At 40.3% G+C, this 13,801-nt stretch overlaps 1 protein-coding gene across 1 annotated transcript in view; it reads left to right on the forward strand.

The window, feature by feature from the left end:
• Nucleotides 1-11,591, forward strand: part of ccdc102a (coiled-coil domain containing 102A) — a 66,706-nt gene extending 55,115 nt beyond the window's left edge. Inside the window, exons 8-9 of the mRNA XM_066713661.1 lie at nt 22-125; nt 8,075-11,591. Of these exons, the coding sequence (XP_066569758.1) occupies nt 22-125; nt 8,075-8,207 (237 nt within the window). The 3' untranslated portion in view covers nt 8,208-11,591. The remainder of the gene's footprint in view (nt 1-21; nt 126-8,074) is intronic.
• Nucleotides 11,592-13,801: the final 2,210 nt, after the last annotated feature.

The following is a 13,801-nucleotide window of genomic DNA, read 5'->3' on the forward strand; positions in this document are numbered from 1 at the left end:
ACGTGGTTATATGCATTTCAGCTCGACGAAGCTCACAATCAAACGAGAAAGCTGCAGAGATCTCTGGATGAGCAGGTGGAGCAGTCGGAGAACCTGCAGGTCCAACTAGAGCACCTGCAATCCAGGTAAATACAGGCATTTCTTTCAGAGGAGTGTGGGACAGGTTCAAATACACATGCTGGCTTCACTCTAATTTCTACCACTATTACGTTTAATGCTTACTTTTCCTTAAATAATTTAATCCTGCTTTTACTGTGCACTAGTTTTCAATCATATTTCAGCACAAGCCTTGCATACATTTGTACAGGGCAGCCTGTTTTGCACATGGTGGTTGCTCCGATTGTCAGTTGCTCTGCTGCTCCCCACCTCTGCTTCTGACAGTCCTTCACCTGAAGTCCTGCTGTAGCCCTTGTCATGTGACATGAGTTGACTCCTTCAGCCTCTCTCCTGAGATTTCTTTAATGCAACCCCATCTTTATTATCATTCTGTTAGCATTCCAACACATTCTGTCAGCCAATAGTGAGAACCCTCTCCCTGTTGCTGGCCACTGAACTGTTAGTTACCGTAGTAACAGAGAGACTTCGTCCCACCTTCAAGCTCCAAAGAATATTTCACCATGTTCAGTGCATAGCTCTAGAGAACAATATGACATGTGTCAATGCGTATGATTCTCTAGAAACCAGGAGGTTTTGATTAAGATTTTTTTTTATCATTAAGTGCTTCAGTTCTCATGTACCTCAAGTTTGTTTATTCCTGGCAGAGATTAATGATTGCAGTAAGGGCTGCTGATTTCCAAGCAAAGATCCATTAAAGTATGAGCACCCTGTCAATGCTACAGCATAGTTTAACCCCACACATCCCTAAGTGACCTACCGTTTGTGAGTGACATTGAATTGTCGCACAAGGTTATTTTGTCATCATGAGTACATTGTATGGAAGATGCCTTTGAACAGAAACTGGTTGCCTGAAACCACTTTCTCATTTTAAAAGATAATTCACATTCTTAAAATACGTAGAACTGAAAAAAATTAATTATTTACTTTTCAGAGAAGAGTTTTCATTTGGGTGCATTGAATCATTTGGAGCATATTTCAAACTATATCTCAAAATTGCTTTTCTGTCTTTTTTTATGCAGTAGCATATGCTCATTTGGGATCTTTTTAAGTGTGCATTTCAGTCTCGGACTTCTGCAGGCTTGTAGACCAGCTCTCATTCCCATGGCAAGGGTCCATTTCAAATGTTAGCCACTGTGAATTATTAACCCAGTGGCACAGTTATGTTGCATCAGGGTAGATTAGCAGAATTTGCCATTGGGTGCTTTTAGCCATCCATTATCACTGAGCCCAGCTCTCATGGGACACGCACTGCTAATGATTTAAAAAAGCCAGTTGCAGATGTTTTCAGTGTAGCTGTCCAAAAGTGAAGTTCAGACCCTTGTGCCCCTGAGTGTACAAAACAATGTCATCTTCAACTGTGACAGCCTTCGACTGTATATAGAGACTCTTTCTGAAAGGCGTTGTTATGCAAGTCGAACCCTCAGTGCATAATCACTATGTTCTGTGTTCATTTATTAAAATATTCAGAGGAGATCGTGCCTATTGAGATGAAACTCTCCATTTCTAAGTGCTGCACTATAGCCATTAATCACCGACATCTACAGTAGGAATGCTGCAAACAAATTACTGGCCCACAAACTGAAAACGTCTCACAGGAACATTAGCAAGCACTGGATTGACTGGATTGAGTGGAGGGAGGAAAATGAAACGCAACTGCTTGTATTATACACCTAATCGAGAGTTAAGTGACTCCATTGAAACATTAAAAGCCCAGTGGACTGTTTTGGAAGAAACAGAAATTAGTTTATTAGACATTTTGTGTGTTTTCCCCTTTTTTCGGAATTTAAAGTCTGTCTCAATGCCCACTTTTGGAATATTGAAGGAAAATAGTATACATCCTGGTTAAACAAACGTCTTGGAAGGAGAAAAACCAAACAAAATGGGAATGGTTTAAGTAGAAGGTCGTAGACTCTGACAGGCATGCAGGCTCCCCTCCTGTGCCCTGGAGCTACCTCCCCCACTCAGTATATCAGGGCTGTCACTCTTAGCCTGTACTCCCACGTTTATCTCCAGTGTCCTTTACTCTCGCCATCGTCTTATCTTGTATTTAGAACAATGCTGAGTGAACTTTCAAGGACAAAGACAGGTGTCTTCACGGAGCATTAATGTCAAAGGACTCATTTAAATGCAATAATGCTTGCTCGGTATAACGTAAGTAACCCAACCATGTCGCGCTGTAATGTTCCAAACTGTTCTGTTTTTCCTCAAGAAGTCTAACCACAAATTGGAGGAGGAAAAAAAAAAATCAATGCCTAAATAAAAATAAACACACAAGCTGATCAGGTTCTGAATCCCTTTGTAGTTCTTCTATGCGTAGCTTATATCAGTTTTTCACACATCTGTCAGTACATTTTGCAGAAAAACGTTTTTTTATTTTTTGCCGGTGTAAGCTTGTAAAGTTACCAGCTTTGGCATTAACCCTGTAACTTTATGTAGTCGTATGTAAAGTTGTTTTCTTGTTTAATTATTTTCCCACCTCTCCTGTTGTTGCTAGAAGACCATCCACGTGAAGAGTCAGGGTGGGGATTTGCCTCTTTACTTCTTCCTATGCTGTGCATTATTGAACCAGTTTTATTTTTTTAAGCTGCAGAAGAATTGCATCGTGTTTTATGACCCTCCAGTCCACAATCATGAAGTTAATGACTAAATCAATATGAGAAACACAGCCTGGGACTTCTGGGAATGGACTAACCCCTCCAAGTCAGCGCCGCCACCGCAGGAGGGGAAAGCACGAGTGCACGGGAGCACAGTTATCTCTCCTTGGCTTCAGAGCCCCTCGCCCAGGTTCGGTGCACCGATTGATCAGTTCAGGGTCATCAGTTTTACCACCCAGCTCATTCCCATGCAGATAGGGGTTGTTTCACGCAGATTCAAAATTAAGATGTATTGGATTCATTTTTCTTGCGGGGGGTTGGGAAAAAAACTTGCAAAGACTTTTTCCACTTTTGACGGTAAATATTTTTTTGTCTGGTTACATGTAACCTCAGTTGTCTAAGCAATGCATTTAGCAGGGAACTCTAGTTACACTGTGGGAGACGGAGGCCTATTCAGAAGCTTTTATTGATCTTTTCTTGTCAGCTATTGAGAGCAATTCACCTGACAAAGGCTGCACACAAGACAGAATGGAGGTCTGTTCCAAAGCTAGTGCATTTAGCTTTCTTCTGGTGGATATTAGCGACGGAAAACCCTCAATAAATTATTGCCTTTGCTGGAGTGCAAGACTCTGAAAGATATGACGCCTCTCCAACATTTGTTTAATATATACACTGATGTTTATCCAGGGTGTAACTTGGGGACATAAAACCATGACAGTTATACAGCACTTTTGGAGGGGCCCATGCAAATAAAGCCAGACCAGTTAATAGCTTGTAAAGACAGAATTGAGTGTGTGTGTGTGTGCAGATTTGTTGGAATATTTAATGGCTCAAAAGGCCCATGTGAGTATCTTTGCAGGAAGAAAGGAAACCAGATAATTAATTATTTATTGATTTAATGTAGGTAAACAGTCCTAGTATGTGTTGCACAAGATGACTGGAATGCATGGAAAGGGCTCCTCATTACTCTCTTAGCCAAAGTATTTTTAAGTCATCTGTTTTATTTATTCTACAATTCCTTTTGAACGATCAAATTTTAAGTGAAGAAAAGTCTATTCTTTGCCCTTTTTTCTTTTATTTTTTAACTGCATAATATTCTATAACTAAGAGGCATTTTGTTTTATTTAGAAAAATAAATTGCAGATACTTTTACTGTAAAAGCCTGTTAAAAATGTTCTTTGCTCTTCAGAAGCAATTTAAATCCACTTAAACAAAATAATAATCGAAACCATGCATTCCTAACATTACTACCATCTTAAAATTGTCTTCAAAATGTACTCACAGATGACAAAGACCATTAATATGCTGGGACTTACTGTAGTTGGATCTCCATTGCAAAAGCAAGGCTGACTGTGGAGCACAGTGAGGCCTAGAAGTTCAGAAATGAATTTGGGATGTGCAGTAGATCTGAGTGTTGGAGAAGAAGGGAACCAGGCTTTGCACAGAACTGGTCAGAAGCAGTAGTTAATCGGCCACAATCAATTTGTCAGGGGCATCACTTGATTGACAGGGAAATTTTAGGGAGCCTAGGAAAATATAGTTAGTTTTAGTTAGTTATAAGTTATTAGTTATAATTTAGTTTTTCTCCTCTTCTGTTTATTTTCACCAACAGCATGGTATCGGAATTGCACTGGCTGATGCGTGAATTCCTGAAAAACTTTTTGCTGTTGTCTGGCCTGCGGAGGAGATTTATGGCCACTCACCTTAATATGACCCAGCTAAGTGTCTGGGCTCAATCTAAAAGCTTTTAGCGAGCGGGCGAATATGGTCAAAACACCATTATGTGTAATTTAGCACCATTAAAAGCTCAGAATTCTCGTCAGTGTATCCCAGTGCTCGTTGAGAGGGAGTTCTTCATCTTTGCCTTGCTCCGGTACTGGGGGTCTGAGGTTTGGATACCGTTTCTGTCTACAGGAGATGAAAGCTTTGACTGCTTTCTGACAACAAAAGGGCTCAAATGTAAGCCTGCCTTTAACCCCTTAGTGCCCTTACTACGATGCTTGTGTTCAGCTACACAAGATTTGTTTGTTTGTTTGTTTGTTTATTTTTTGGGGAAGGGCATAAAATGTCATCCCCTGTGGGTCTGTATGTGCATGTGTTGCTGATGCCATGTGGCACCCTCACCGTCTCAGTGTTTTGGTGCACCTCAGTTGGAAAAGGCATGTGTAAGGAGTCAGCAGGAGGCGGGGAGAGGTCATCTCTGAGATGGCAACAGCAAGGATTGTTGACAGCCGCCCACCTGACATCCTAACCAAGCCTGGTGCAGGTTGTCTTAATTCTCTTCATTGGATTTCATTTCAAGTCTTTTACATCAGTCATTCGCAGTTACGCCAGGCCAGGCTGACAAGCTAGCTGCGGCTGGACATCTTGTTCGATCGGATTTCACGCTTTGTTCTCAGGTGTCCGCGGAGGATGCATCGTGCTTCTCTGCTAAATAAATTAGACCGGACCTAATCCAATAAAAGAGAGAGTGTGGATGTGAGAGTGGGGGGGGGGTAACAGAACTGCAGACTGTTTCAGGAGCCCACACTGGGGGCTAGCTTTGTTTTGGATTCAGCTTTCCATTAACTTTTATTTTATCGTTATTATGCAGGCAAATAGGTGAATTAATCGGTTAGGGGAATATTTAATTCAGTAGATAAAAGGATGAGTTGCCAACAGATCTTTTGTTTGTTCTCCTCCCACTTTTATAAAGACCTAAGGGGTTAACACAGAAATAAACATGTTGTAATCACTTGCTTTCCCATCACTAATGTGTTGTTAGGATGTGCACTCGCACATCTGTGCAGTGCTCTCTCTCTTGGTATGGCGACAGGGAGAGGCTGAGGAGGAACAGACACTTACCAAAAGCTGCCCAGTGCATAGCATCTGTCGATCTCCGTTTATAAATAAATAACTTGACGAGTACTCTACTAATGCGGCCCTGCTCTGGGCTGGGCTCTGAACTGTGTGTGTGACATTCAGTAGCACTGAACACTTAAGTATCCACTGAAGAGAATATTTTCTGGATGTAAATTTGCATCATTTTAGCGTAAGATATTGTTTGAATATAGGTTTTCTCTACATTATGTTATTATCTTCTTATAAGCTGTGACTAAAGATAGACAGGGCTCCTAATGAGGAATTACTGTTATTGGGCATTAATGGCTTGTTCCCCCATTTTCTTTTTGTTGTTTGCTTGTATTTGTCATTGTTAATCCAGCTGGTATGCTGATACAGTTAGTTCCATAAATATTTGGACAGTGACACAATTGTCATCCTTTTGGCTCTGTACTCCACCACAATGGATTTGAAAGGAAACAATCAAGATTTGCTTTAAGTGTAGACCTTCATCTTCATTTTGAGGGTAGTTAAATCCAAATTGGGTGAACGGTGTAGGAATTACACCCATTTTTGTTACACCCATGTGGTCCTCCCATTTTTAGGGGCTCAAAAGTAGTTGGACAATTGGCTGCTCAGCTGTCTCAGCTGTTCCATGGCCAGGTGTGTGTTACTCTCTCATTAGTTCAGTTACAGGTAAGCAGATAAAAGGTCTACATTTGATTTCAAGTGTGGCATTTGCATTTGGAACATAATCATTAATTAAATTGTGAGTTTCAATACTTGGTTGCAAATCCTTTGCAGTCAATGACTGCCTGAAGTCTGGAACCCATAGACATCACCAGATGCTGGGTTTCTTCCCTGGTGATGCTCTGCCAGGCCTGTTCTGCAGCTGTCTTCAGTTCCTGCTTGTTCTTGGGGCCTTCAGCAAGTGATTGGATTCAGGTCAGATGATTGACTTGGCCATTGCAGAACATTTTCAGTAAGCTTCGGGTCATTGTCCATGTGCACTGTGAAGTACCGTCCAATGAGTTTTTAATCATTTGGCTGAATCTGAGCAGATACTATAGCCCTAAACACTTCAGAATTCATCCTGCTGCTTTTGTCAGCAGTCAATAAATACAAGGGAACCAGATCCCTTGGCAGTCATAAATGCCCATGTCATAACATGCTTCACAGATGAGGTGGTATGCTTCGGATCATGAGCAGTTCCTTCCCTTCTCCATACTCTTCTCTTCCCATCATTCTGGAACAAGTTGATCTTTGTCTCATCTGTCCATAGGATGTTGTTCCAGAACTGTACAGGGATGTTTTTTGGCAAACTCTAATCTGGTCTTCCTGTTTTTTGGGCTTACCAATGGTTTACATCTTGTGGTAAACCCTCTGTATTTACTCTGGTGAAGTCTTCTCTTGATTGTTGACTTTGACACAGATGCGTCTACCTCCTGGAGGGTGTTCTTGATCTGGCCAACTGTTGTGAAGGGGTTTTTCTTCACCAGGGAAATAATTCTTCTGTCATCCACCACAGTTGTTTTCCGTGGTCTTCCGGGCCTTTTGGTGTTCCTGAGCTCACCAGTGAGTTCTTTCTTTTTAACAATGTACCAAATAGTTGATTTGGCCACACCTAATGTTTTTGCTATCTCTCTGATTGGTTTGTTTTGATTTCTCAGCCTAATGATGGCTTGCTTCAGTCGCAGTGGCAGCTCTTTGGACTTCATATTGAGGGTTAACAGCAACAGATTCCAAATGCAAATGCCACACTTGAAATCAAATCTAGACCCTTTATCTGCTTACCTGTAACTGAACTAATGAGGGAAAACACACACCTGGCCATGGAACAGCTGAGACAGCTGAGCAGCCAATTGTCCGATTACTTTTGAGCCCCTAAAATTGGGGGGACCACACCAATTTGTATGTAACTATCCTCACATTAAAGATGAAAGTCTACACTTAAAGCAAATCTTGATTGTTTCCTTTCAAATCCATTATGGTGGCTTACAGATCAAATATGATGATGACAATTGTCACTGTCCAAATATTTATGGACCTAACTGTATATGTATATGTGTGTGTGTATGTATGTGTGTACATATATCATATTACCATAATTATTAGGACAACAGGCAAAATATTTCACCATATTCAATTAAATTGTGTAGGTCTGTCTTTGGACTTAATAAGTATTCACAGATTTTGTACATGGGAGATATAGGCTCTTATAATAAAATTACTTTTTTTGTTTTAGTTTTTGTGCAGTTTTAATTATATATATGATTATTTTTGTAAATTATATTTTCAGAATGTAATACTAAACATGCACGATTTTATATCCAGCTGGATGATTTGTGGTTACCTGGAAACTGAAGGAATATTACATTGTTGTTGTTGTGGTTCGTTTTGTCAAATTAATTCATGTTTTGTTGCAATGGTGGTATCAGACTGCAGGCCACCTTGACTATAGGTTTCCATTCGGAAATGCAAAAGTAGCTGGTGTGTAGCTTCGGTGCTGTGTGTCTCACTGTCTTGGTTGTTGTTTCCCCCAGGCTGCGGCGACAGCAGAACCCCAGCCTTTTTGGGAAGATGAGGACGTCCCTGTTCACCTCAGAGCAGCCTGATGAGCCGCCCAGCGACCTGGACGAGGAAGAGGAGGAGGAGCTGCAGATCCAGATTCCCTAGGATAGAAACTGACTAATAGAAAGACAGAGAGACGTAAAGAATGAGACCCTCTGCTGGGTCCCTACAAATCCAGGCTCAGGTCTCTCTCAATCAAGCACACTCACTCAGATGCACACACTCACACTCAAATACATACACACTCAGATACACACTCACTCACTCACTCACTCACACAAACGTACACCTACCAACACACTCACACACTGACACACACACAATCACCAGCATGCACGTGGGAGGAGTGCTAATAGACTAGTGATAAAGTCCCATCCCAGACCAATTCTGGTCTCCAGCTCCCCGGTCCCAGAAGGGCCTTGGCAGGTGGTGGCTGTTTCTGTTGCTCATCTGATGCAAAGTAAGAGGACTTGCCACAGGGATCTGCCTCCTCCACACAGCTGCCCACTCCGTTCCCAAGACCCCTTGGGCTCTGCATGCTTTCTGCCCACATAGCTCCCTGGATCATCGGTCTCTGTCTCTGTGGCAGTGTTAGGGAACAGCACTTTTTTTTTCTTCCACCCTCTTACGGGATGCAGCAGATATTACAGTGCTGGGGAGGTCATTTTAATGGGCTTTCGGTCATGTGTTGTGAATCTGGGACAGTGGAGTCATGCCTCGGTCTCTTTCTAAGTGGAATTCCTCTCCACGGCCCATATACATTTCCATCCACGCTGGATTCTCTCAGGGGAACATCATTAACACATGTCTGAAGCCAGGATTACACCAGCCCCTCTCTGCAAACATGATTATCCGTGCTTAAAACTAAAATGGAGGACAGTTTGAGATGCTGACCTCGTTAAACACCTAAAAGCAATAAGACAATTTGTAGAAGCTGTATTTAAAACCTTTTATGGGGGACCAAGCCATTTGTAATGGTTATAATAGAAATTATTTATCTTTGTTTGTTTTCTTAAGAATTGTACTGCCTTTTCTATTTAGCTCTGTCAATGTCGTATGTGACCTGGTTTGTGTGGTGCTGTAAAGTACAGTTGTTAATTATGCTGAATACACCACTGATAGTGTGCTGCAATGTAACTAAGATCCTGTGCTGGGGTTATTTGAATAACATCCCTTTCTCCACCATGTAAATGCCCATTATCACTTCAGGATCATTTGTTTTTGTGAAACAATGCAAACAAGCACAGTGTCATTTCACATGTCCATGTTTATTTATTATTTTTCTTTTCTATAGGGGGAATAACATTACAATGTTTTTCTCACAATACAGTTTTGTTCAGAAGTTCTTTAATGGGACAAGATGAAGGTCTGTAAAGTGAGGGACTGAGTCTTCATGATCAGGCTCAAGTGGGTTATCGCATCCTGTCAGTCATGCATGTGAAAAATGTAATCCGGTCCAAGACCACTCTTCTCAAATAACAGATGTTGCTAAGAAACAAACAAACAAAAAACCATCAGCGGGGCATTGATGGGAACACCAATCTTGAGGAGTGTCAAGAGTAGATAAGTACAGGTTTTAAGTGGTATTTATAGTCGTATTATTTTAATGTTCTAAATATATGCAAGTGTTATTTATAAAGACGATTAGCAGAATCGCTTTTTTTGTTTTATTTCAGGAGAGATTGTTTATTATCTTTGTTTGGTTTAGGTTGAGTTTTCTAGTTTCATTTCCTTCCCCCCCCTCTGTCTGTTGCTGCTGTAATCAGTCAGTGTTAAACGTCTCCCAGCAGAACAGCTGCTCCTCGCTCCTTTCTGACACAAGGGGAGGAGAGGCTGGAAGTCTTTAAAAGAAAATACTCTCTGGATTTATTCTGAAATTGTCTATAAAAAATACAGCAGCATTCTTTTGTTTTTGTTTTGTTTGTTTTTCCTGCCCAATGGAATTTCAGCCCGTGTTTCCCACAGCATTGCCGAGCCCTTCTGTGGGGTCACGTCGATCCTAACCACTGCATTATAAGTGTTTGAAGCGTTTCATGCCTACTCAGTGTTTATGATCACGCTATCATGCCACCACGCAGCCCAAGCCCTCACATCTCACAGGGAATAGTGACATTCAAGAGCCAGAAGCCTTGTGACTCCCAGCTTGCTGCTGATCGTGTATTCATATTGTTCTTGCCCAGTCAGCACTAGTACCAATATAATGGCCTAATTTATACCTTCTACACAAGCAGTCAAGAAAAAAATGTTGGTGTTTTTTTCTTTACACCTCTGCGGTGTAAAGCAATACTTATCCTTTTTCATAAGCATCATCAGCAAAAAATTGATTATAGAATAAGGACTGTGAAGCCGATCTCAAACCTGAGTGTAAAGAAGAATGTGCTCTCCAGAAAACTTTGAAGGAATGCAGAGTTAGTATAACTGAATGTAACGGAAATACAGGTTCCAAAGTATGACTGTGAACATCTGTGAAGTCTTGTGGCAGCTCCAGGTGTCCACTTAGTTCAAGATATCTACAACTGCATAATCTCTCTCTCTCTCTCTCTCTCTCTCCTGGCCACCACACACACATTTTCATCTAATGGGTTTTTGTCCCATTGGCTGTTGCTGACAACACTAAAGATGGCCTTACTCCTGACATTGGCCTGACCTCCTGCAGCTCTCTTTGTTGCCTGGGGAAGGAGAGCGACAGCACTCGATTCATTAAAATATAAAGCTCTTTGTGAACAGAGCCCATTATGTCCGACTCGTAAGATCTATAACAATACAGTACAGTAACACGATCTTTCGGAAGGCATTGTCAGACCCCGAGAGCAGTTGAATGTGATTGCTTACAGGGTGTGCCAATCACTTACCATGTAACTTTCCTCTGTGAACGTCAGTGGAGCTCAGACTGCCTTTTAAGTTTGTTGCAATGGTGGATACCAACATGAATTGACATTGTGAAAGGCAGTGTTGGTCAACAAGAGTTGCACATGTGGTCAATGACACATGGTGTCCAGAGAAAATACCAAAGGAACTAAGTGAAGGATTACTGCAGCCTAACAAACAAGACTGTAATCGAACCACCCGGGGAAAGAAAATAAACATCTACATTTGTGGATTGGAAGTATGGTGATTAAAGTAGGTTTTAAATGGTGCTATGAGTCATGGCGGTTGTGCTGCAAGAAATCCTATAAATCATAATGGATAACTGCACAACAGAGGGCTCAATTAGAACCAAAGCACTGTTGACCTTTTACACAACACTCTCCTTCCATCCTTGAGGTTCATGGCATTGCGATTTGCTTTCTCATCCAACCATCCATCGCACCATGTTTAATACATTGCAAAGAAGCTATTACTTTTGGGATTGTTATTGAGTCATGAGGGAAAACAGCAGCTGCAAATTCTAATATTGAGTGTTGTAATTGTAATTAAGTGATGTTTTAAAAGAAAAGAAAACAACAGTATGTTTTATTTAAATAAATTCTTTACAAGGTTTGTACTTCATGCCATTTTTCAGCAAAGTCCAGTTTATTTATAATTGTCTTTTGTCTTTTGTTGGGTTTTGATTTCCCAGTGGGGGAAAAAAAGTGATTTTGTTTACCCAAGTTTGTGTTTTTAGATCTGTTCCTAAAAAGGAATTGGGCTGTCATCCAAACAGGTCCTGCACAGTGCAGAAGGTGGTGATATATAAACACTGGTGGGGGTTTTAGCCACTCACCATGACTCAGTTTATCGGGAGCCCAATATTTAGTATGTTCATATCTCTCTATCTAACTCTCGAAGTTAAAACGGTAAACCATTTGGTCTAATTCACTAGATATTACTAATTATTTATAATAATGCACAGCAAGGCAAATTCTTCATAACCGGCCGCAGTCTTAAACCAGTTCCCTTTTTATTATTATTTTATTAGTATTTTATGCCCAGTCTTAAAGCTCCCGTCTGTGGTTTTATTCCAGTGTTGGGAAATCGATCATCTGATTTTAATGGCCATTGAAAACTAAGGCCTAATTGGATAACCTTTAACAGAGAGTAAGATTTTTTAACAAATTGGGGGGGAAAAGATATAAAAAGAATGTAATGGAATTGGACGCACTCTTGCAAAGTCTCGAACGGTTTATTAAATTATTTTGGTTAAAAAGAAGAAAGTAAGACTCCACTACAAAAAGGAAGATAAACTGTACTTTTCATTAGTTTGTAGGTTCTGTTTATACTGCTACGAACAGCCAGTGTGTTTAGTTCCTTCCTACCTACAATTATATATTCCTCCTGCATTGGAAATTGCAGTGGTTTTCCGGTGGTACACACAGAATAATAACAGATTCCTACAAACTCCTTTTTTTTTTCTCCTCCCTCTCTCTCCGAGTGCTTAGAATTATTTGACCTTTACCTGTGAGAAATAGTTTCTGGTCCTTAAAGGTCTCCATAATCGCTTTACTTACTGTATTCCATTTTGATTTCTAGCGCTCAGTCTTACGTGTTCAATTATTGTCACTGTCGGGGGAAACCAGTTTCTATGGCCACAATTACAGCTGTTTCACTTAAACACTCGTGTCCTTAGCTCACCTAGTTTCTCTCCAACTTCCATGCCATTATGGGAATCCTTACTTAACCTTACTAAAAAGAGAGAGACAATATTTATACTTCAGGGACAGAATCACCTGTTTAAGTAATACATAACCATGAAATGTGTAGTCATTACCTCTTCGCTGTTAAAGTATTATATTTTTATATGAAAGTAGATGTTGTTTTGCCATGCTCGGCCACTAATTACTACACATATTGAAATAAAAAGGAGTCATTAAATCCTCCCACAGTGTTTCTCAGAAGAAGGACCCTGTTTGCGGTGACGTGCTCTTTCTCCTTTTGCAGAACCCACTACAAGATACTAAACTTTACTAATCTGGAATACTATTATATCTTATGTATCTTTGAAAAAATATATATATTTTTTACAGTTTTTACATGGTTGATGAATTTTGTATCATTCTCTCAATAAAAACATCGTTACCTGAACTGAGCCAGGCTGTCTCTGGCCTCTGTTGCCATTGGTGTTTTGTTTCTTTCATGGCATACCTTCAGTAACAGGGCCATATGCCACAATGAGAGTCAACAAGGAGTCTGTTTCATACATTATAAATGGGGTAAATGTTCCAGATATGCCATTAGCACGGCTTTTTTGCCATTGAGTTCGGCTCAAATTTATGCCTCAGCGAATCCTTCTAGTTCATTTATTTAAGGAGCTGAGGTGGTTATCTTGTTCCAGAGAAACGTCTGCAGCAACTACAAGACTATGTAGGCACAGATTATTATATATATGTTATAGAATATATACTATATAGAATTATATATATATATATATATAAATGTGTGTGTGAATATACTATATATATATGAATATGACTAAAATGCCTTTCTCAATGTTACAGGGATTTGAACAGTTTTATTTACATTTTTTATTAGAATCATTTATTTTATTAGAATTTTATAATCCATTTCCTCATCAGCGAATTATACTGTTTGAACAGTAAATGACAAAGACCGCTTTTCTCTTTGTTTAATGTTGGTGCCGTCCTTGGTGCACCTATAATTAAATGTTTTCTGTAGATGCAGCAGTGCTCTGTGTTTGTATTCCTGGAGACATTTAGGTAAAGGGTAAATACTGTACAAGGTCCACTAAATATGCAAAGCAATAACCAGCTCCCCAGCACTGG

Source organism: Amia ocellicauda, chromosome 9 (genome assembly GCF_036373705.1).
Source record: "Amia ocellicauda isolate fAmiCal2 chromosome 9, fAmiCal2.hap1, whole genome shotgun sequence".
Classification (NCBI taxonomy): domain Eukaryota; kingdom Metazoa; phylum Chordata; class Actinopteri; order Amiiformes; family Amiidae; genus Amia; species Amia ocellicauda.